The sequence below is a fragment of the Pyrus communis genome, chromosome 8, assembly GCF_041283825.1.
Source record: "Pyrus communis isolate YQ-2024b chromosome 8, ASM4128382v1, whole genome shotgun sequence".
NCBI lineage: Eukaryota > Viridiplantae > Streptophyta > Magnoliopsida > Rosales > Rosaceae > Pyrus > Pyrus communis.
This window is the reverse complement of record NC_142572.1, coordinates 286887-310949: the sequence shown is the minus strand read 5'-3', so window position 1 is coordinate 310949 and position 24063 is coordinate 286887. Positions and strand designations below refer to the sequence as shown.

Here is a 24063-nt window from a genome sequence, read left to right as displayed (position 1 = left end):
CAATCGTTTAATTAGGCAACGGCTTGAGCCATTCCTCTTTATAACAACAACTTGACATCATTTTATTTGACAAACATGATAATCATTGTCGTTCATTATTTTTAACATCATTTAAAAAAAGTTTACTCAATTTAATGAGTGTTTAGTCATTCATATATGTCGAACAAATTCACCGGTAGAATAACAAGTAACATCCCGGCAATGACTGTCAAATTCATATGTTTTGACTATTCTAATACGAAACACCGGTTCCGTGGGCCAATGGATTCATGCAGTCCATAATGAAACGAATGAAAAAAATACAGAGAGAAGATAGGGTTGGCAACTCCATGACAAAGACGGAATAGCATTGCTGTCCCGTGGTTACCTCATAAAACCTTGTCCTTATCTTCTTCAATGTTGGATGTCTGTTTACGTTAACAATTTTTTATTTTTACGTGACAAAATCTAATCAAATTTTCGAGAAAATCTAGTATTTTCATTTCTCGTAGAGATTTCTTGTTCGAAGAGAGAGAGGGAGAGAGAGAGAGAGAGGATGGAATTGGAGGAGGAAAAGAGTATAGAAATAGAACGAGGGGGGTTGAGGGAGCCACTGCTTGAGAGGAATTGGAGGAGAAACACGACCTCTCAGCTTGCCATTGTTGGTGCCAATCTCTCTCCCATTGAAAGCCTTGACTACGAGTGAGTTCTTTTAATCTTTTTACTTTCTCTTTCTCTTTCTGTTTTCTGGAAATAAGAATTTTTTATTAGTTAAGGAGGGGAGAAAATGGACAGGAAATAATCTCCAGAAAGGGAAAGAAGCAAACTTTTGAATCTTACATTTTTTTTTGTGCGTTGTTTCGGGTTTCGAAACACAAACCAAATAGAGTTGGATTGTGTTTTTTTTTCAATGCTATCTTCTGTTTTGGGATATATTGCCGTTTTCACTTGTACATAATGTATTTATTTGTTTATTTTGGTGACATTCATTCATCATGTTTTGTTGGTTGGCACTTGGCAGAAGACAGAAAATTCTGGTTTTGAGCCTTGGTGTTGGTTTTGAAAATATGACCAATTAATGAAAGAAATAATATACGATGCCGATGCTGATCACCTTCAAAGAAAGGGATGTGAAAATGTAGCACATCAGTGTATGTTGGAGTGTGTATCTAAACTAGAAACTGTGAAAGTAAGAACAATTGCATGAAATTCTCAATTTCACCTGGAAGTTTTTGTTAAATTAATTAAAACATCGTGCCAACCATAAGAACCGTTTTGCATCTCATCAAAGAACAGTTTCCTGTAAGCCACGGTGCTAGTTCGTTCACATTTAAAACTTTATAGACGTACGCCATACTAAATTGCGTTGGAGCTTATTTGTGGATTATAAAGGCTTGTTGAAAACATAATTGTTGAAATTATCGTATATTCTCGAGGAGCCTCACTTATTTATCTTCGCACTCTTGTAGGATTATTGAGAATGATCTTTTTAAGCAGGACTGGAGGTCTAGAACGAAGGGTGAGATATTTCAGTACGTTTGCCTCAAATGGGCACTTGTGCTGCTTATTGGTTTAAGCACTGGGTTAGTCGGCTTCTTCAATAACCTAGCTGTCGAGAATATAGCTGGTTTCAAACTTCTGCTAACCAACAACCTCATGCTTCAGGACAAGTAAGCCTGGCTTCTACTCACCCGATTACTATTTGAGTTCACACACTCCCATCCCCCTCCTTTTTTTTTGCTTTTCGTTGCAAAAGAGTCTTTATATCGTTCCAGGTGCGCCTATCTATAGGGTTTTTTTGGGATACCCTAATTGTGGTTAATCTGACCCTGACAATGTTCACATAATTTGTTACTGCTGAAATGTATCCTTTACGTTTATTTTTATGTTTCTTTTGCTGATTACTTGCCTTATTGATGTGTGTGATATTCCATACATGTTTTATATATCTGAGTAACTACGTTTTTATGTGAACTCCAGTGCAGGTATTATCAGGCATTTGCAGCATTCGTTTGTTGTAACATGACATTGGCTGCTGCTGCTGCAGCTCTTTGTGCTTACATTGCCCCGGCAGCAGCAGGCTCTGGCATACCTGAGGTTAAAGCATATCTAAATGGAGTCGATGCTCATTCTATATTGGCTCCAAGTACCCTCTTTGTAAAGGTGAGTGGCAGACTGAAAGCAGCTCTCTTTCGCTCTTTCTTTTAATCTCTCACTCACACTACGGTGCAGTTTTTACATCCAATAGATAGATAAAGGTTTGTGTGAGTGCATTTCATAGAATGTAAACGATATAACTAGTTACCAAAATGTTTCCCATGTTTTGGTCATCAAATGATGTGGTGAATGAGAGACACTACTACGTTATTTGGTACCAAAATCTGGGATTTGGTTTTGGAAAATGGATTCCATCTTTAGCGTTACTCATGTGTAGAATGTTCTTGAATGGATATAGGATTTGTAATGTTAGAAGATGAGAGAGATGTTCTACCTACTCAGAGCGATGTTCTACTTTCTTTTATCACTAGGACAAATATGAAGTTCTTGATGAAGTGAACCGAAACCCAGAAGGAGAGCTACTTCTAAATCCGTTATTGTTTTTATGTGATGCAATGAAAGTAAAATTTTACTAATGGTTTAGGTATTATATTTTGTAATAAGTACTTAGTCTCAACTTGGCAGATTTTTGGTTCTATATTTGGAGTAGCTGCTGGGTTTATTTTGGGTAAGGAAGGACCTATGGTTCACTCTGGCGCTTGCATAGCCTCTTTGCTTGGACAGGGTGGCTCTCGCAAGTATCACCTTACCTGGAAATGTCTCAGGTTCTACAAAAATGACCGTGACCGAAGGGATCTGATTACCTGCGGTGCTGCTGCTGGTGTTGCAGCTGCCTTCCGTGCCCCAGTTGGTGGGGTCCTTTTTGCGCTAGAAGAAGCAGCTTCATGGTTTCTCTCTCCCTCTCTCTCTCTCTCTCTCTCTCTCTCTCTCTCTCTCTCTCTCATATGTACATATATTTGTGTGTGTGTATATATATAGATAAAATATTCATATACATATATTCAGTAGAAAACTTGATGTTTTCTTCATCCTCCTGTTGAGGAGTAAATTTTGTTTCTTATATGAAAAACTTCTAGGTGGAGGAGTGCTCTTCTGTGGAGGGCATTTTTCACAACAGCTGTAGTAGCGGTACTGTTAAGAGGCTTCATACAGTTATGCAAGGGTGGAAAATGTGGGCTATTCGGGGAAGGAGGTCTTATAATGTTTGATGTCAATTCAGCAAAGGTCAGTTATAGCAGCGGCGATCTACTGGCAGTCATATCCCTTGGAGTTATCGGAGGCATATTTGGAAGCCTTTACAATTTCCTTGTGGACAAAGTCCTTCAAACTTATCGCATCATAAACAAGTAGGCTCTAAAAACTCAATTTATAAGATCGTTAAATTTCTTACTATACAACACTATAGCGACTCACTGACATAGAAAGTTACGCGCAAAGCAATTACATCATGTATAACCCAAAGGTTTGCATTTTGTCTTCTCCTTAGTGGTACATATGTTAGCTTTCAAACTGGTTCAAATATTTTTATAGGATGGAACTTTACATGCACCTAAAATGATGAAAATGTAGTTTCTACTGTTTCTGATTACTGCAAATGATATGCAGGAGTGGTCCTTCAAGTAAAATTCTGCTCGCCGTTGCCATTTCCTTTTTGACTTCTTGTTGCTCTTACGGCCTCCCATGGCTTTCACACTGCATTCCTTGTCCCCGTCACCTGGAGGACAAGTGCCCCACCATAGGTCGCTCTGGAAACTACAAGAATTTTCAGTGTCCACCTAACCACTACAATGGCCTTGCTTCACTCTTCTTCAATACCAATGATAATGCTATCCGCAACCTTTTAAGCTCTAGCTCTGATGGGGAGTTCCGGCTTTCCACTCTCATTGTTTTCTTTGTTACCGTGTACTGCCTGGGCATTGTTACTTATGGTCTTGCTGTTCCCTCTGGGCTCTTCATCCCTGTTATACTTGCTGGGTCATCCTATGGGCGTGTAGTCGGGACCCTCCTTGGTTCTCACTCTGATCTTGATGGGGGTTTCTTTGCACTCCTTGGAGCGGCATCCTTCCTTGGTGGCACCATGAGAATGACTGTTTCTCTCTGTGTCATACTTCTTGAGCTTACAAATAATCTTCTAATGCTTCCACTGATGATGCTAGTTCTGCTTATTTCGAAATCTGTGGCGGATTGTTTCAACAAGGGTGTCTATGACCAAATTATAAAAATGAAGGGATTACCGTATATGGAGGCGCATGCAGAACCATACATGAGAAACTTGGTTGCAAGTGATGTTGTTTCTTGGCCCTTAATTTCATTTTCCAGGGTTGAGAAAGTGGGGAATATATTACACGAGCTCAAAACAACAGCGCATAATGGGTTCCCCGTGATTGATGAACCACCTTTCTCAAATTCTGCAGACTTGTGTGGGCTGGTTTTGAGATCGCATTTGCTTGTAATGCTTAAACGAAAGTATTTTACAAAGCAAAGGGTGTTGATTGGGTCAGATGTTACGAGTAGGTTCAGAGCACATGATTTTGGAAAGGCAGGATTAGGCAAGGGAATCAAGCTGGAGGATTTGGACATTCAGGAGGAAGAGATGGAAATGTATCTTGACCTCCATCCCATTACTAATACCTCCCCATACACCGTAGTTGAAACAATGTCCCTTGCTAAAGCTGCTATTTTCTTTCGGGCGCTTGGCCTCAGGCACTTGCTGGTGGTGCCTAAGACACCAGGGGTAAATCTCTATCTCTCTCTCTGTCTCTCTGATATGTATTCTTCTGGCATACCATTTCTGCTTCTAATGCGAAAAGAAGGTGAAATGCCAACTTACTCATAGCTTCCCCTATAATGTCGTAACATTGTTCTAAATCATTTACATTTTGCAGAGGCCTCCAATTGTTGGGATCTTGACAAGGCACGATTTCATGCCGGAGCACATATTGGAACTTTTTCCGCAGTTGAATCCTCACGAATAAAAGTAACAATCCGCGTAAGCAATCTGAAACTTTCATAAACTCATGTTTTTTTTTATGCAATGCTGTAATAGGCAATTACTGTTTCTATTTTATGTATACAAATCCTTGTTACCAAGCAAACCTGGAGGTAGGTATTCAGATAGTCCTCGCAGACAAGCAAGAAGCTTGGTAACTATTGTGTAATATCAACTCCTTACGGATTGTAATACGATGTTGCTTTCTGAAAGCGCACTTGGATGGCACTGAATAAATGTTGGGCCTCCGTACGATGTTGCTGGGGACGCTTGCAAATCGTAAAGCTTCTTGTTGGCTAGAAAATTTGGTTCAATTAATAACCTAATATCAGGGGAGTAAAGTTTGATTTTGTGATAGAAAGTTGGAATGCTGGATGATATTTCTTTTTAAGTATTTTGGATTCCACATACATCAACGGCTAACAGTTTTCAAAACAAAGCGAAAGGGTGACATTTGTTTTTCGGAATATATCTTGGGCTGCAAGCATGCGATTTAATCACAATGTTTGGTCTACTACAAGCATGGGAACCGTTGTTTGGCAGAAATAACCATTTCCACTCCGAAGTATTAGAATTCGAATGCTTCATGCCATGATTTTTCCAACAAAACTAGAATAAAAATGAAAATGGGAGTGGTTTCGGGACGGATATCATCATTCCAAAACAGAAACCGAATCATACACCCGATTTTCATTACAGTAGCTGTCCCATTCTGGGCAGCTACCACAGGGAACGGGTTTAACGGTTAAATTTCCATCCCTGTTGGAATGGTAGATGTCCTGCCTTGATGCACTCTTGCTATTGGATGAATCTTCATCTCCAATTCAAAGAAAGAACAGAGTCGATTATGCCATTTTAGTGCGCTAGTCTGAACATTAACACGATCAAATGCGCCAATTGGGTGCACTAAATCACTAAAAAGGTTTTTCATTTCCAACTTCCAACGACATGAGCCTTGTTACATGAAAGGAATGGTTCATTCAACGTTTACGAACCATTTGTCAAAAATCAAACATCCGGCAATACCACTCCAAACAATGCACCTAAACAACAACAATAGCAGAGATTAAATCCTGATACTTAAATATCTGTTTTTATAACCAACCCTTACTTCACATCTCAGTCCCCTTCGGCGTCTTCAATTTCTTCATCCTCTGGCACCCCACGAAGATAGAGAACGTTGTTGCACCTGTAGAAGAATGAGAGCAGGTGAAGTGTTAGCTTCGTATTTTACCTTAATGAATGCATTGCATGTTTACATGGTATGTGATGCTTGGAACATTTTTTCTACATAACAAAACATATAAAAAGGTTATGGAAGGAAACAGATTGTATTGACTAGAGAAAAACTGAGAACTTGAATAATCTATTGTGTTTAGATGTGTGGTGGTTCATTGCCAAACTCACAAAAGTTCCACCCGGTAAAAAGGAAGAATTATAAATCATAAATCTCCAATAAGACAGCGAAGATAGCATTTAAAGCATTGCACCCATCAAGGAGCTGTTCCCAATTTATACTATATATTCAGTTCATTTGCAGCTATGCATCATATGTGCCAAGAAGTACACACATCCTATCAGCATTCAAAATTCATAAATTCTAGGCTTCTAGCCCACATCAAAAGAGTTGCGCTGGTAATATATCTATAGCATCACTTTAGAAAAATAAATAACAGGGTCCATGCTTTTGCACCTTCTCAGGGCCATGATTAACTACAAACGGGTAATCTCTGGTCCTCAACTTTGTCGGAGCAAACCCGTTAAGGGCTCGTTTACGAGTGATTATGGCGGGCCAAAGTCACTTCTAGAGAGTGTAGAAAAAATTTAAAACTTACAATGATAGGTGCTTCTCCTTAGAGGTGATTTTTTTGAAAAACAACAGAATCACATAGGCCTTCAGTGAAACTTTAAAAATGCCAAAGTCAAAATGAGTAAAACCACTTCTGCAAAAACAATGCCAACCACGACCTAACTTAACATTTTGCCATAGCATTATATCCTATCATCATATGGTCGCAACTTCCTAACTCAAGGGTATTCACAGTTATCCGAGTAGACTCTTTAGTACACAGAACAACATTTACCCACAACTTTGCTCCAAATGTCACATGCAGATCCTAGACATCAGTTGGGATACAAACTTTTTCCGAGAAAACCAAAAACTTATAAATGTGCCAGAAAAAAACTAGCAAAAGTAAATGAAAAGAAAAATATAAGGCACATTCCAACAATAGAATTGTAAAGGAAAATTATAGTTAAGTGGTTCAAAGAATTCCAGAAAACTCACCTGATCAAAATCTCTCCCAGATTTCCAGTGGATTGTCCATCAATATATTCTTCGGTGTTGGCCAGCTATGCATATAAGATTTCATACATTAAACATTATACCAGCTTCAATTTCTAGTCTCGAGAAAAAAAGTAGGTAAAAAAGAAGCTAAGAGAATTATTCAGAATTCGTATAGAAAAAGAGTTCAAATATTAGAGTAGTACCTGCAAGTTCATGTAGGCATCCGTTGAGACAAGGAAGCCTGAAAAGATGCACAATCAAAGAGGATTAGAAATGCACCAATTGCATGTTCATAATTTTTGAAGCACAGGAGTTAATTTTTTTCTCCCAGAAACGTAAATAAAAATATACCTTTGTACTCCATTCCCCATTTCAGTTTCACAATGACTGTCTTTCCAGTCAGATTGTTCAAGAAAGGTTTGGGGTTAACTGGTATTGTCTGCATTGTGCACAAGAGCAAAAGTATTACAATTCAGAGCACTCCATCCAATCTATCCAACAGCTGAATTTACATCTACCATCAAATCAACAATTTAAAGCTCAGAAGTTATTCATCAACTACTAACTAAACTCGGGAAAAAAATTATTGTGCTATTTTTACAAGTTCAGTATCTATATGCTTTTTCAAAAGGCAAATCCTATTTATAAATAAACACAAATTTAAAAGGAACCTAATAGAATTAATGCATAAAGGGCATACATTCATACTACCAAATACTTTGGAAGTGCAGTTGACTTAGCACTACGTTTTAATGGTATTCCTCTCCACTTGTAATTGGGAAGCATTTGGTTTGACTCTCGTGGATGGCACATTCAAATACCAAATTATTAAGGTCAGCTCTCAGCCCAAATATATCGTTGTCTTAGAACAGAAAAAAATAAAATCAGAATTCAGTATCCTAACAGAGCTCCGAATTCTAACCAAAATTAAATCAGTGGAGAAAAATTTTACTTTTTGGTTGCAGAAAAGGAAACGCAACCCTCGTGATCAAATCTTGCACTAAAACCCCCAACAGAAGAAATTTTAAGCACGAACAAATACTCGAAGAGATCGTAAATTTTAAAGAGAAACTAGAAAATTGTAAAGTCCGTGTGCCCTAATTAGATACGAGTTATGAAAAAACCCAGAAAAACAGATGGAAAATAAATTACTTACAGCCATTGGCGAGAGAGAGGAGAGCTTTAGGGAAGCTAAAGCTGAAAGATAATGCTTTTTCTCTTCACCCTACGGGGGTTTTAGGGTTTATCCCAATTCCCAGACAATTTTTTGCTTTTAACGATTTGGACCGCGAGTCGTCTTGGGCTATTTAAAAAAAGATGTGATATCTACACATTTATTTTTACTTTTTATATATTTTTTTTTTAATTTTCGACTATTGGATCAAATAAATTGAAAATGATTAATTGACAAAATTTACCAATAGTGTGTGGGAAGTAAAAATGATTATGTGAATAGCATTATCCTTCTAAAATTAAAGAATACAGTTAATTTATGATTTGATAGGATTTTAATAGACTTTAACATTTGTTAAACAGGATTTTAAAATAGCCTGCACATATCTAGGTGTCATGAAAATGCCCAAAATTTGCTAGGATTTTAATGGTCGAGAAATTTTGATGGATTTGAGCGTCCATGGTATAAATACCAAATGTCATCAAGAATCCAACCCTCCCCTCTAATTTCTCTTTTACGGATTCAGACAGAAGAGTTGTAGTCTTCCTCCATCCCTCAAGGTGTTGCTCTTCTCTACCGAATTTGTACAGTCATGTATCTCATGAATCATTCTTCTTCATTATTTTCTTGGTGTTTCAACCTTGGTATATAGTTGGGGGTTGGCGAGGAGGTGCACATATATGTTTTATTTTAAACGTAAATAAGCACCTATTTATTAGATATCTAATAAATTTACTTAAATTTTGCTTAGGGCCACGCTAGATCCTAACCCGCCGCTTAACTAGCTTGGAGGGGTCGGGTGGCAACAATAGCGGTGAGGGTGTTGGTGCTAACAATGGCGATGAGGGATGGTGGAGGCAGTGAGCGACAATAGTTACGACAACGATGGTAATAGGGGGAATGGTGGTTGGAGTGCCAATGGCGGTAATGCTGATGGTAGCGGTGAGCGGCAATGGTGATTGCAGAGGTGGTAGGGGTCACGGTGGCAGAGTCAGTGGAAGTGGTGGTGGTGGGAGATGGTGGCGACAGTGGAATAGTGGGGTGATGGTGGTGGTGGAGATAATGATGGTGGTTGCGAGGGAACGGGAAGATGCCTTTAGATTAGGAGACTGATACCCTCCCTCTTTCATCACTACTGCCCCCCTGCTTCAATATTCATGCATCAGGCCTTGTCCTTTGAGCTAAGAAATTTCTGTGGGATAGTTCAACTCAGATTCACACATCATGCATTGCCACAATATTTGAAGAGTACACACACCGATCATCAACCATCGGTTAATGGGTTAGGAACGGCCAACGAGAGGCCATATCGAACGTTACCGGGCGTTTCATTTCATCCGTTGATTTATTTAAAGGATCCACGAACACGCTATTTTCACAAATTATACACGAAATTTTCTGCTATAAAGCTTACTATGTAATTGTAATTATGTACATACTTTTCAAGTAAAACTTCACAGGTTTAATTTACAAAAAGGAAAAAATATGACATCCACAATTTACAAAAAATCAATCTGCTTCTACTCGTAGTCTAGAAGGGCATTCTGCCAATAAATTATTGTATACCTTCCTTGAAAGGACCAGAATCATGTACTAGTTTCTTGACGAGCTCAACCTGCATGTAACAAATACGTACTTATTATGAAATGAAATGAGGCGAAAAATAGAATTAAAAAGACACAACGGGGTAAATTACTAGAACGCTTACAAAGAACAAATAAGTCCGGCGTAACAAAGTAACAAATGACTCCTCAGAAAAAAGGAATTGGTTCAGGATGCCATTGCCACATAAATACAGAAATTATAAATGCAATCACCTGAGTTGATTCACGCCCTACAAAGTTCTCTATGGCCTTCCTGAAACCTTCGTCCACCAGGTAATGACAGCTATAGGTTGTCACAGGCAGATAACCTCTCTGAATCTTATGTTCGCCCTGAGCTCCTGCCTCTACTGTGTTTAGATTAAGTTCGATTGCAGCTTCTATTGCCTGCGATGTCATAAAACCATAAGAAATGAATATTTGTTGTATATATTTCCTTTAACAGTGCTGATTTATAGTTTTATGCTCGTCTACTCTTTGGTGCAATCAATAAAAACAGAACAAATCTAAATTTAGATGCGGTTTCCCATCAAGGAATTCAAGGAAGTACAGAGACACTGGGCAGAAAATATGGCCCCTAATTACTTAATCATATAGGGCATATGACAGCATTTCAAATTGCTTCCACGTTTACAAATATTACAGATATGTCAATTAAAACATTTGTCTGCTAAATATAAAGAGTTGAAAGTCTAAATATTTGCTAATAAAATGACAGAAGGAATGAAAAATAAAAATAAATATAACTAGACCTGGTAATAGCATGCTTCAAAATGCAAACTTGGATAGTAAGCTCTTGGATGACTTCCCCATAGGCGTCCAAATAACGTATCTCCTCCTATAAGATTCAGAGCTCCAGCAACTAGCTCATCCCCTTCTTCAGCAACAACAAGTAGTACCTGGTCTCCCATCTTTTCGCCCATTTGGTGAAAAAACTCCCTGGTCAGGTATGGAGTACCCCACCTGTGGATATGAGTGAAATTTTACACAACTATACAACAAAAGAAATGACTCAAACTTCTCTGTTCAAAAGTTTTCACAATAATTTATAGTATGAAAATATAATTTATGGCATATATCTCGAACTCAGAAACATCAGGAAATGGCTAAGAAAGAGATCTATGAGGAACCAACTTGTTATCAGTGGTGTTCCGGTAGAAGTTATAGAACGAATCCCAGTGCCTAGCCTGCCAACAGAATATCATTAAAGAAGAGGATGGTCAGGCTTATGTTCAAACTGTTCTGTAGCATAAAGTGTCATAAACCAACTAGAATTTCTTAACAGAAGACAGCAAGCCTTGCAAGATTCTATTGCTTCAGAAGTTTATCGTAGCATTGGAAGCACTACACATACTGGAGTCAGTAAAGATCCACAAATAACAGATACTTGTACAAGTATTACTAGATATTTTAACCAAAGAAATCTTTCAGCAGGCCCCATTTGTTTCGAAAATGAATGAAGTTCTTATAGAACATGAATCGCTGATGGATTGAACCATATCAAATGATGATTCATCATGTAAAACAGCGCAAAAAGCAACTGAAAGGAGTGTATAATCACATATAAGTGGAAAAAATCATTAACAATCATAGCTATCAATTATTAGAAGAAACATGGTCAAATACCTTTATTTCATTACCCCGCAGCCGTTTCATAGTCAAATTCTGCTGCACAATCTGCACATCAAGTGTTCAATTAGAAAACCGGTACCTCATGTCTCTAAAAAAGAAAAATAATAAACTACCTGACTTAACCCAGCAAACAGAGAGAGAGAGAGAGAGAGGATGATGGAACATAAACTCAATCATAAGAAAATAATCTCACAAGTGGCAAGCAGAAGATAATGGAAGTATTCATTAATCAAATAAAGAGAATCAGGTATTCTATAAGTACTTTTTGCCAAACATTACACTGCCGGCCAACTCAAAGATTATACTGCGAATGGCTTGTAGCTCAATTGGTTAAGAGGCTTCGCCTTGAACACGAGCACCCATGTTCGAATCTCCTCACCTTAGTTTAATGTAGATATTTTATCATTTGTCAAAAAAAGAAAAAAAAAAGAAAAGAAAAAAAGAAACTCAAAGATTATACTGATCACTAAAGGAGGCATTATGAAGAGGTCATACACAAAACATCAAGGAATATGTTCCTTAAGGAAATTCGTCAAATGTAGACCGTTCCATGGTTTGAGTTTCCAGATACATACAAGAGGGTCAATATTTACTTAGGGTTTAGGGTTTAGGGAGTCTTGCTCCCATGAGTTGACCAATGTTTCTCCCATTCTTTAAGTCATGGCTTTCGCCTTTATTCATTCATTTGTTCTTATAGAGAACAACTTCTCATTTTCCACACATTCATTTGTTCCTTAGCATTATCTTAGTTGATTTTGTGATTTTTCTGGTATTTCTGTTATATTCGTGAACCTTTTCTTGGTTCCAAGCAACACCACATCATTGTTCTGTTTAAAGAATTTTTGTCATGAAACAATCTAACAGGAAATCCATTTTACAGAAAATAAAATTTTCTACAACTTAGTTTCTCATTTTCTAGATAAACTGAATATCAATTGGAATATATGAAAGCATGTTTTAAAGGGCCAACCTTTTTGCGCTCTTGACGTATATTTTTCCTTTTACTTTGCTTCATGTCCATCAAGAACTCGTCAAAACTGTATCACAAATAAAGGAATTTTCTAGATTCAAGTTCAACTATTCAAATTTTCAATCACAAAATGAGAGTAGTCTAATAATGCTTGAAATGTATTAGTCTAATATGGTTTGGAAACCAATGATGAGCCTCCTTACTGCTTAAATATGTTTCAGAGAGTAGCTTGTGTTAGCCTTCAATGATGGGTAATAAGTTCCTCAAATATAACGAACAATTTGTATACAAGTGCACAAACATACATTCCCAGGCACGCACAAACAGATACACATATACGTACAAAGCTGTATTTGAACATATTCCAGCGGTTTATAAAGGCTTAGAACATTAAATACGTATTTATTCACCATAGCATATACATAAGAATTGCCATTTCAATCTATACTAAACTGTTTTCTTGACAGTAAACTATGATATACATATTACTTTTCTATCACATATACATTACAAATGTAATTGCCAATCAAAATTATATCTTCAACGGATGTGAACATACTCCACATTTGACATTAACCCAGTAAATAAGAAAAAGGTTATGCATTACTCACTTTTTGTAGTTGTGGTTTTTCCAATGGTACTGCATTCCAGTTCTCTGAAGAAAACCTCTTTCACTCAGTTTGTTCCACTCCGTTTCAGATGGGAAGGTAATGTGCAGTGATGAGAGCCGGTACTGTCAAAACAGACAAGTCAGAATAAGTAGTAAGGGCGCTGACATTCAGAAAAGGACAAGTCTTATTCTTCTTAACAAGAAAAGGTCAGAAAAGAGAACCAATGGTCAAGACAAGTGACATGAAAAATAACAACAGCCTCATAGCTAATTAAGTCTCATTATCTTTAAAACACTTTAATATTACTCTAAAATAATACCTCAATATTAATCTGAAAAGGCAAGTTCCTTCCTTCCACTAACTACTTTGGAAATTATAAATGAACAGAATGACAAAAACTGCAATAGCATTCTAAGAGTTCATTCAACTCTTCCCTCAAGGAATCTTCTTTTGGCTTCAAGGACCAGTCATGCTTATGCCATTTTGATTTTGACACCAGAAGTTTACAGATTCCAGTCCGTCCGTGAAACTCACTCAACTCCAATCTTATATCCATAAGATGAAGGCATTATAAGCAAAAGGCATAACAAAAGAAAATTCTTAAAATTATACATCTAATCATTTCTTTTATATGAATGTTGACTTTTATACATCTCACTTATGCATTTATATGAAAAATTGCCCGGTCAAATACACTGCTCCTCTAGGACTAAGTAACAAGCATAGTAATTTCAAGAGGATCAAAAGGGTCATAAATGCTACAAGAAAGACTATTTGATTACTTGCATACCTTGGCAGTCAGCTCCTTCAAAGCGGATACTATGATGTCAAAAACTTGATCTTTGAATGACGTATTACGAATTAAAATCCTGGGGCCAGTTACTGGAGTAAAAGGTACACAAGACTGCAATTTTGGATAATACCTCCCCCCAAAACTATAATATGCATCAGCCCAAGAATGATCAAAAACAAATTCACCATAGGAATGACTGCAAACCAAATAAAAAAGGTCAGACCACAGCAAAAAAAAAAAAACAGTAGAAGTCAAAGCCTTTGTACATAATTTAGGAGAAATGACAATAGAGCTTGCATCTGAAGAGCTCAGAAGATTCTAAACCTTTTAAGATAGAGTGGAACAACACCTACAATACTTTCACTTTCATCCTTAGCAATGACATGGCGTGGAGTCCATCCGGTTTCCTGGAAAATATTGGAAGTCCAGGCTCATTGAAACTGATAGACACTCTTCATGACAGCTAAAGAACCAGAAATCTCAATTGCTTATACAATAGAAAATCTAAACAAACAATGGTATTATGTATTAGCTTATAATACAAACGGAAAGGAAGAGCTCAATTCCTAACCCTGACGGCGGAAGCAGACTCTTCCAAGCTTGAAAGAAAAGCATGAGTAAGAAATGGATTAAATTTTTCAGGGCCTGTAACATCGATAGCGCATGCATCCCACTCAGTGGATGAGACCTCAGAGATTGATGAAATGACCGAAACTGATATCTTTTTCGGTTTCACTCCTGAGATTCCCTGCAAATATAACCAACAAACATAGATTCATCAATGATATCACATGATTAAATTACTTGCACACTTGAAGTTAATCAATCGAAATGAAGAGAGAATACAAACAAACACCTCTTTCTGTGAACCTGGAGCTGTCAAAGTGAAATCCCCAAGTGAAAGACTTATCTCTATTTCTTGTGGCTCTGCAGACTTCCTGGCTCCCCAAAATAGTGCACTAATTCTCGATGCCTGACCAGCTTTCAGGGGTTGCGATTTTCCCTAAAATTCAATCCCAACAAGGAAAAAAAAAAAAACCAAGAATTCAAGAATATCAAATAATCTTATCGCAAAATCAATCCATCAACCAATACTTGAACTACAAAGTGAAAGACTGCAGAAAATAACAAAAACCCAGAAGCTCAAATGTAATTTTAATAAGGTTTGATCAGTAAACTAGAAACCCCAAGTTGTCACCTCACACTGATTCAGAACATTAAACCAAAAATAATCCAACCAGATGATGATTGCATACAAAAACCCAAAAAAAAAAACAGAAAAAAAAAAAAGGAAATTGGGAGACAGAAAGAAAGGTGACTTACCAAGTGAAAATGAGGTGGGTATTTGCCCAGAAATGGGGAAGGCCTGCAGTAGCTCATTGCAGCGACTGCCATAGCTGACCCCCGCCCGCGCACTTGAGTTCTCAAGCACTGTCTCTCAAGTTCTGATAACCTCAGGAGCAAACGGTCTTTTGCATGACACGTTGCAAAATTTTATTTTCAATATTAAAGAAAAACCCAAAAAAAATTAAAATTTGTTGTGAACTTTCCTAGTGTAATTGTGTAAATCCTAGATTAGATTTGATTCTAATTATTTTTTCTATAGAGACTTGTATTTCTTGGGGACGAAGGATTTCTTCTCTCTTTTTTATTTCTATAAATAAAGACATTGCGTAGAAGAATAACAAATCCTAAACACAATTCCCCTACAATTTTACAAAGATATCTCTATCTCAATCTCTCTACCCTTGCCATGTTAAGATTTATCTTTAGATTATTTATTTTCAATAAAGTGGTTACATGTAGTTAGGAGACTTGTTTACCTAGTCTACAGGAGAATCCCTAAGTTGTAGGAGTCATGGTTAGGGTTTACGTTACTTGCAGAAATCGTGGTATGTAGTTCCACAAAATCTGCAAAGTGGACGTTATGCAGCAGATGTGTTTTCTTATTTAAGTTGTATTTTTTCTCATTCAAGTAAATGAATTTCAGAGCTTCTTAGCCATCTCTTTAGCAGCAAGCTTGCATTTACAGTTTCAAAAGTTTAATCAGCATTTGGTACCAGAGCCCCCACTGGGCCTGTGTCGAGAGTTTCTTAATAGAAGCAGCAGCTTTTGTCTTTGCAGTAGCAAGCATTCATGGCGTCTGACAAGCCAGCAGAAAACTTTGTTCAGCCAGCGATTCCACGCTTCGACGGTCACTACGATCATTGGAGCATGGTGATGGAGAATTTCCTAAGGTCCAAAGAATACTGGGATCTTGTGGAAACGGGTTATACTATACCCGAAGAAAGTACGCTTACGATTGCGCAACAACGTAAGCTTGAAGAACTGAAGTTGAAGGATTTGAAGGTAAAGAATTACCTATTCCAATCAATTGATCGTGCTATTTTGGAGACTATTCTCCAGAAGGATACTTCCAAGCACATTTGGGACTCCATGAAGAGAAAGTACCAAGGGTCAGCAAGAGTGAAGCGTGCACAGCTTCAAGCCCTGAGACGAGACTTTGAGACTCTCCAAATGAAGAATGGAGAGTTTGTCGCCGAGTATTTTGCAAGGACCATGGGGATTGAAAACAAAATGCAAATCCATGGTGACAAGCTTGATGATGGCTCCATTGTAGAGAAGATCCTGAGATCTATGGCTCCAAAGTTCAACTACATCGTTTGCTCTATTGAAGAGTCAAATGACACTGCAGAGATGTCGATTGATGAGCTTCAAAGCTCATTGTTGGTCCATGAGCAGCAGCTAAACCGTGGGATCACAGAACGTGTCAACTTAGAAGAACAAGCTCTGAAAGCTTCTACCTTTTTTGAATCCTCAAGCTCAAGAGGAAGAGGCCAAGGTAGAGGTAGAGGAAAAGGTCGAGGTGGTCGAGGTAACCGAGATAGAGACAGACAACACCAAAGTTCCAAGAGACATGATGATCACTCTCAGAATAGAGGCAGAGGACAAGTTGACAAGTCCAACATCAAGTGCTATAGGTGTGGAAACCTTGGGCATTATCGCAATGAATGCTACACAAAGCTGCCAAAAGACAAAGAGAAATGAGAGAAGTCTAACTTTGCTGAAAAGAAGGATGATGAGACACTGTTGATGGCTTTCCACGTCAAAGAGGAGATTGATTCCGAAGTATGGTATGTTGACACAGGTTGCAGCAATCATATGAGTGGTTGCAAGTCATCTTTCTCATTTCTGGATGAAAACTTTCAAACTACCGTAAGCTTTGGGGATTGGTCTAGTGTTAATGTGATGGGAAATGGTGATATTCAAATTAGGACTAAGAATGATTTTGTTGAAAGGATTTCGAATGTGTTTTATGTGCCTAGTTTGAAAACAAATTTGTTGAGTGTTGGACAGTTACAAGAAAAAGGTTATATAATAACTCTTCAGAAAAATGCATGTGAGATATATGATCCAGTAAGGGGTGCCATTGCTGTTGTTCAAATGAGCCAAAACAGATTGTTTCCGCTGAAGATCAAAACTGTCCAAACTTGTTTGATGGCTAAGGAAGACGACTCATCATGGTTGTGGCACATTCGATATGGCCATTTGAATTTCAATGGCTTGAGGACACTGCATCATAAGCAAATGGTGACTGGCCTTCCCATGATCACACCTCCATCTGAAGTCTGCGAAGAATGTGTTGTTAGCAAACAACATCGTGATCCATTTCCAAAAGGAAAGACATGGAGAGCACAAAACCTATTGGAGCTAGTGCATTCAGACATATGTGGTCCAATCACTCCAATATCGAATGGTAAAAAGAAATATTTTATTTCTTTTATTGATGACTTCAGTAGAAAGGCGTGGGTGTATTTTTTGCAGGAAAAATCAGAGGCTTTTAATGCATTTAAAAGTTTCAAGGCACTAGTTGAGAACGAAAGTGGAAGAAGGATCAAAACCTTGCGAACTGATCGTGGTGGTGAATATTGCTCAAAAGAGTTTGAAGTCTTCTGTGATGAGCAAGGGATTCGAAGGCAACTCACTGCCTCATATACACCCCAGCAAAATGGTGTATCCGAGAGGAAAAACCGAACCATTCTCAACATGGTTAGAAGCTTGCTAGTAAAGGGAGGAGTTCCTAAAAGTTTTTGGCCTAAAACAGTTTTGTGGTCCATTCATGTTTTGAACAGGTGCCCTACCCTTTCTGTAAAAAACAAGACACCCGAGGAAGCTTGGAGTGGACGGAAACCCTCAGTGGATCACTTTAAAATGTTTGGGTGCATAGCATATGCACACATTCCAGACGAAAAGAGGAAAAAGCTCGACGACAAGGGTGCAAAGTGTGTCTTTCTTGGAGTTAGTAAACACTCCAAAGCCTACAAATTGTACAACCCAACTACTGAGAAGGTGATTACCAGCAGAGATGTGGTTTTTGATGAAGAAAAAACTTGGGTTTGGTCTGGAAAAAGCAAGCAGCAGCAGCAAATTCCAACTAATTTTGATGCAACAGACGATAGGATTGAGCAGTCTCCTGAGCCTGATGAAATCCCACCAGAAAATGCTCAACTTGCAGATGATCAGCCACCTCAAATTCAACGTCTAAGGAAGAGGCCATCTTGGATGATTGATTATGTAAGTGGAGATGAACTCTCTGATGAAGATATTACTGCACACTTTGCTTTGTTTGCAGATTCTACCCCTCTTACTTTTGAGGAAGCAGTTAAGGACTTAAAATGGCAAAACGCAATGAATGCTGAAATTAAGTCCATTGAGAAAAATAATACATGGGAGCTTACTGATTTGCCTAAAGGTTAGAAGACCATTGGTTTGAAGTGGGTTTTCAAAACCAAACTGAATGAGAAAGGCAAGGTGGAAAAGCACAAGGCCCCTTTGGTAGCAAAAGGATATAAGCAAGAATATGGTGTCGATTACAAATAAGTGTTTGCCCCAGTTGCAAGGCAAGACACAATTCGTTTGGTAATCTCTCTAGCTGCTCAAAACTCCTGGCCTATTTTCCAATTAGATGTAAAATCTGCCTTTTTACATGGTGAATTGCAAGAACAAGTGTTTGTCGATCAACCTCCAGGCTATGTGCAGCAAGGTGAAGAGAAGAAGGTTTTGAGGTTGAAGAAGGCACTCTATGGGCTGAAACAAGCACCACGAGCTTGGTATAGCCGCATAGATGCATACTTTATCAAACAAGGCTTCCAAAAGTGTCCATATGAGCATACTTTGTACGTTAAGGTTGGTGATGAAGGTAAGATGCTCATCGTATGCCTTTATGTTGATGATCTAATTTATACTGGAAGTGGTGTTGATATGTATGATGATTTTAAGAAGTCTATGATGAAAGAATTTGATATTAGTGACTTGGGACTGATGCACTACTTTCTTGGCATAGAAGTAGTACAATCGGCAACTGGTATTTATTTGTCAAAAGAAATATATTCTTGAAATATTGGAAAGGTTTCAGATGTTGAACTGCAATCCAGTTGCAACTCCAGCAGAGGTAGGATTAAAGTTGAGTAAAGATCTTGATGGGGAAATGACTGACATCACTTATTTCAAACAGATAGTTGGAAGTTTGATGTATCTAACTTCCACGAGGCCTGATATCATGCATTCTGTAAGCGTGATAAGTCGATATATGGAGAATCCCACTGAGATGCATCTCAGGGCAGCCAAGAGAGTCTTTCGTTACTTGAAAGGCGCAACAGATTTTGGGATTTTTTATAAGAAAGGAAGAAAATCAAGTTTCCTTGGTTTTACTGACAGTGATTACGCAAGTGATATTGATGATCGTAAAAGCACTTCTGGAAATGTGTTTTTAATGAGTTCAGGTGCAATTTCATGGTCCTCTAAGAAGCAGCAAATTGTGACATTATCCACAACTGAAGCTGAGTTCGTTCATGTTCCTGTCAAGCCATTTGGTTGAGAAGAATGCTAGAGGTTCTTGGTAACCAGCAACAAGATTCAACAACAATTTATTGTGATAATGTTTCAGCAATCAAGCTTTCCAGGAATCCAGTTATGCATGGAAGAAGCAAACATATTGATGTTAGATACCATTTCTTGCGGGATCTATGCAAAGATGGTGTGATTGAGTTGCAGTTCTGTAAGAGTGAAGATCAAGTTGCTGATCTCATGACAAAACCTCTCAAACAACAAGCATTCGAGAAGCTCAGAAGTATGCTTGGAGTTTGTTCAAGGGAGGGACTCACACAGGAGTGAAGGAAAGATGAAGATCAATCCTAAACTGTTTTTCTGCAGAAATCAGTTTAAAGGAGGGTGTTAAGATTTATCTTTAGATTATTTATTTTCAATAAAGTGGTTACATGTAGTTAGGAGACTTGTTTACCTAGTCTACAGGAGAACCCCTAAGTTGTAGGAGTCATGGTTAGGGTTTACGTTACTTGCAGAAATCGTGGTATGTAGTTCCACAAAATCTGCAAAGTGGACGTTATGCAGCAGATGTGTTTTCTTATTTAAGTTGTATTTTTTCTCATTCAAGTAAATGAATTTCAGAGCTTCTTAGCCACCTCTTTAGCAGCAAGCTTGCATTTACAGTTTCAAAAGTTTAATCAACATGCCGCCGGTCCCCTTTCCCTTGTCAATTGTCAGATAAAATAGATTACAACAAAATTGACATCAGAACATCTGTACATGCAAGTTAAATAGTCAAAATTGTAATATACAGTTTATGTGTCACGTTTGCTATTCATTTGTCGGATCCTAGATATTCGATGGGAGCATTCTGCAAAACTTGAACTAGTTTCAACTTCAAGTTTCCTGCGTAACAAAGCCCATATCGGTATTGCTGCCGTCATAAGTCCCTACTACCGCATATGTGCATACGTGAATCCACGTAACACACGGCATAGTATGAGTAATGGTTAGGCTTGATTTTCGATTGGATCGACGTGAATCCACGTAACACATGGCATAGTATGAGTAATGGTTAGGCTTGATTTTCGATTGGATTCGATCCAATCGAAAACACATGCTACCATTTGTAATTCAAAAGGTTTTGAAATTGAATAAAAATGCTAAGTTCGGAGCTTTAAAACTCGGACCAATTCAAAAATTTTGAAATTTTTTGAAATCAGATTACTTTTGAAGTTTTTGGTACACAATACATTTGATGTTATCTACCTTTTTTTTTTTTACCTCCCACACCTCTCTGAATTTCTGACCGTCAGATCAAATGAATTGAAGAAGATATAAAAAACATAAATTAACAAGAAGTGTGTGAGAGATAAAAACGAGTGTGTGGATAACACTACCCTACATTTAACTCAAATGAACGAATTTTTATAGATTCATACATCATTCAAAATACATCAAATAGAACAGAGACTCAAAATAGCATAATTCCTATCCCATTTTTTTACTCTTCAGATTTTTTGGATTTCGGATTCAAATCGATCATAGCAAATGTGGATTGAATCCATAAGCAGAGAGATTTGAGCGAAACTGAAATAATACTGCATCATTTAAACAACAGTCAAATAGACTCAGTTTTGTTCATTCATGCACTAATACTAAAACTACTCCTCCATTCCATCCTACAGGAATGTCTAGATTCATCTATGTAACGGAGTTGTCATGTCATACGTTAAGAGAAGCGCCGTTGTCAGCCGCCGTAAGATTCAAAATCATGGTAGCAGCCCTGACTGCCCATGCATCAGGTTTCGGATAATTCTTCATACTAGACTCCCCAAAACACGACTCAAGCATGTCCGTGTGTATCACACCCGGGCTGAGCGCAAGAACCGCCATCTCACTCGGTACCTCCCTCGCCACTGATCGGGTCAACCCCTCCACCGCCCATTTTGACGCACAGTATGGTGCCACGTGTGCTGCACCCGATCGACCCCATCCGGAGGAGATGTTTACTATGATTCCGGATGGGTTCTTCCCCTCATTCCGCGACAGCATCAGTGGAATGAAGTGGCGCAACACGTTAGCGACTCCTTTAACGTTGGTATCTATCACGCTGTCGAATTCTTCCACCGGAACCTCCCAAAGCTTCTTGTTGTCGTTGATCATGCCTGCATTGTTCACTACAATATCTGGGATTCCCCTCTTTTCCATAACAACTCGCGCCAGATCAGCAATGCTGTTATTAGACCTCTGCCAATAATATCATTGAAAAAAAAATCAGAACCAAATTCCCCGGATTAAAAGAAAACGCGAAGGAATTGAAATAATCTTCCATGTAAAAATTACTGTGAAACCTTCAAATGATAGATTAAAATCCAACCAATAATCTCACTTGACACAAATTTTTAATATCACAAGATGAAAGCCTTGCTTGCAAGAGGCCTACGAAAAGAAATAAACTTCCAAACCACCTAGTCATTTTATTTATTATGCCTTGAATTCTCCCAAAGCACAATCATATCTAAATGCCTTTACACGTCCTCAAAGTTCAACCACAACGCAATCCTATAAGCATACAAATAAAATAAAGTAAAACTTTTTTAGCACTTAGAGAAACCTCCACAGATACCATGGACGTTCAGCTTAATACTTTACAGGATAGTGTCTAATATCCACTAACACAAATTTAGTCTGCTAATAAGGAACAACATTACTCTCAAATTTGCATATATCAATGAATCAATGCATAGACTACAAAATCACTAACATGCGATGGAACTTAAAGAAAGTCCGTCAGAATAAAGCAATCACAAAAGAAGCAAAAGGAAAATAAAGAAGTACTCGTCAATCAAATAGAGAGATAACATGTGTTGGACATGTATTTTCGTCAAAGGATCTAGAGTATCAACTAATGCATAGATTATAATAATCAAGAAACAGAATACTCAGACTTTAAAAACGGAGCAATAGCATTGAGGAATAAGCTGCTCATAGTGAATTTTTCGCAACCCCAATTTCTAGTCTTGCTCCCATGTGTTGAGTAAGGTTTCATCAATTCTTTCACTCGTTTACTCTTAATTCATTTATTTATTCTTGTTGAGGGCATACTTTCTGTTATTTGTCAGGTGCTTGTAGCTTCAGAACTTTGAGCAGTGGTCTTGTCATGGATGGTTTTAGGCCTTGTTGGCTCTCTAGGATTGGATTGGAATGGATAACTTGTCCAATTCAAGGTATATTAAAGGTGCAGGAGAATGAATTTTCAATTTGAGGGAATAAGAAGGGGATTAGACATGAAGGAAATTTGTCCCTTTCAATCCTCCATTTTGAGGGGGATTGGGATTCCTTAATAAATAATCCATCTTCTACCTTCAAGTTTGACACAACTTTTCATTTCTTCTTAAAGAGCCTTGGCGCAACAGAAAGGTTGCTCCTTTGTGACTGAAAGGTCACGGTTATAGTCCTAGAGACGACATTTTTGCAAACCAAGGGTAAGGCTGCGTAAAATAGACGTCCCCCAGACCACCTCCTCACCCTCGCAAAGCGGGAGCTTGTTGGCTTGAGTCGCCTCTTCTTAAATATACCTTCAGCATAGTTGGTTATCCATTCTAATCCAATCATGGAGATTAAACGATGCCTTAGTATAATCGTGATTGATTTCGTGATTTTCCAGATACTTGTCTAGTATTTAGATAATAATTGTTACCATGAAACAATCTAATTTAAATATCAAATGGAAATTTCTCTAAATTAAATATCAAATGAAATAATTTTGCAGAAAGACGGAGCAAACCAATTCACAATTTGCACACCAGAAGAACCAAACAAATCAATGCAAATTACTGATAAATAATACTGAAACCGTAATTATTTAAAGTAAAAGAATTAAACGAATAAAATGAAAACTCACGACGTCGGCGTTGAGGAAGAGGTGTTTGTCGGAGGAGAGCTCGGATTGGAGGGCGTTGAGCTTATCTTGGGAACGGGAGCAGCCGATTACTGTGTGGCCCCTCTTCGCCATCTCCACCGCCAGCGCTCGCCCCAGCCCTTTGCTCACTCCCGTTATGACTACGATCCGCGACGCCGCCATGCCTCCTCCGCCTCCCTTGCTCGCCACGTTCATCCCTCTCTGCTCTTTCTTCTCTG

At 38.1% G+C, this 24063-nt stretch overlaps 5 protein-coding genes across 8 annotated transcripts; 2 read left to right on the top strand and 3 right to left on the bottom strand.

The window, feature by feature from the left end:
• Window positions 1-255: 255 nt before the first annotated feature.
• On the top strand, window positions 256-5303 carry CLC-C (chloride channel C). 2 transcript variants are annotated; one of them, XM_088698617.1, is made up of 7 exons: window positions 256-681; window positions 1449-1649; window positions 1965-2142; window positions 2662-2924; window positions 3114-3383; window positions 3643-4771; window positions 4923-5303. In XM_088698617.1, the coding sequence occupies exons 1-7, from the start codon at window positions 536-538 to the stop codon at window positions 5010-5012; spliced, it is 2277 nt and encodes a 758-aa protein (XP_088554743.1). In that variant the 5' UTR covers window positions 256-535; the 3' UTR covers window positions 5013-5303. The 2 variants fall into 2 exon arrangements, with proteins under 2 accessions (XP_088554743.1, XP_088554744.1); XM_088698618.1 differs by having other exon boundaries at window positions 399-681; window positions 1960-2142.
• A 634-nt stretch (window positions 5304-5937) lies between these two features.
• Window positions 5938-8611, bottom strand: LOC137718420 (putative small nuclear ribonucleoprotein F). 3 transcript variants are annotated; one of them, XM_088698621.1, is made up of 6 exons: window positions 8470-8611; window positions 7665-7752; window positions 7517-7554; window positions 7314-7378; window positions 6138-6215; window positions 5938-6069 (listed from the first exon to the last, which is right to left on the bottom strand). In XM_088698621.1, the coding sequence occupies exons 1-5, from the start codon at window positions 8473-8475 to the stop codon at window positions 6146-6148; spliced, it is 267 nt and encodes an 88-aa protein (XP_088554747.1). In that variant the 5' UTR covers window positions 8476-8611; the 3' UTR covers window positions 5938-6069; window positions 6138-6145. The 3 variants fall into 3 exon arrangements, with proteins under 3 accessions (XP_088554747.1, XP_068314068.2, XP_088554746.1); XM_068457967.2 differs by having other exon boundaries at window positions 5938-6215; XM_088698620.1 differs by having other exon boundaries at window positions 5938-6215; window positions 7665-7827; window positions 8470-8591.
• Window positions 8612-9859: 1248 nt separating this feature from the next.
• LOC137717940 (acyl-CoA) lies at window positions 9860-15576 on the bottom strand. The gene is made up of 12 exons (XM_068457450.2): window positions 15418-15576; window positions 14951-15097; window positions 14666-14842; window positions 14419-14501; window positions 14092-14290; window positions 13302-13423; window positions 12691-12757; window positions 11715-11765; window positions 11223-11275; window positions 10841-11051; window positions 10305-10475; window positions 9860-10102 (listed from the first exon to the last, which is right to left on the bottom strand). Exons 1-12 carry the CDS (start codon window positions 15487-15489, stop codon window positions 10043-10045), a joined length of 1413 nt encoding a protein of 470 aa, XP_068313551.2. The 5' UTR covers window positions 15490-15576; the 3' UTR covers window positions 9860-10042.
• A 654-nt stretch (window positions 15577-16230) lies between these two features.
• LOC148694551 (uncharacterized) lies at window positions 16231-17142 on the top strand. The gene has a single exon (XM_088698990.1). The coding sequence runs from the start codon at window positions 16231-16233 to the stop codon at window positions 17140-17142; it is 912 nt and encodes a 303-aa protein (XP_088555116.1).
• A 4184-nt stretch (window positions 17143-21326) lies between these two features.
• LOC137717421 (NAD(P)-binding Rossmann-fold superfamily protein) lies at window positions 21327-24040 on the bottom strand. The gene is made up of 2 exons (XM_068456787.2): window positions 23828-24040; window positions 21327-22170 (listed from the first exon to the last, which is right to left on the bottom strand). Exons 1-2 carry the CDS (start codon window positions 24038-24040, stop codon window positions 21646-21648), a joined length of 738 nt encoding a protein of 245 aa, XP_068312888.1. The 3' UTR covers window positions 21327-21645.
• Window positions 24041-24063: the final 23 nt, after the last annotated feature.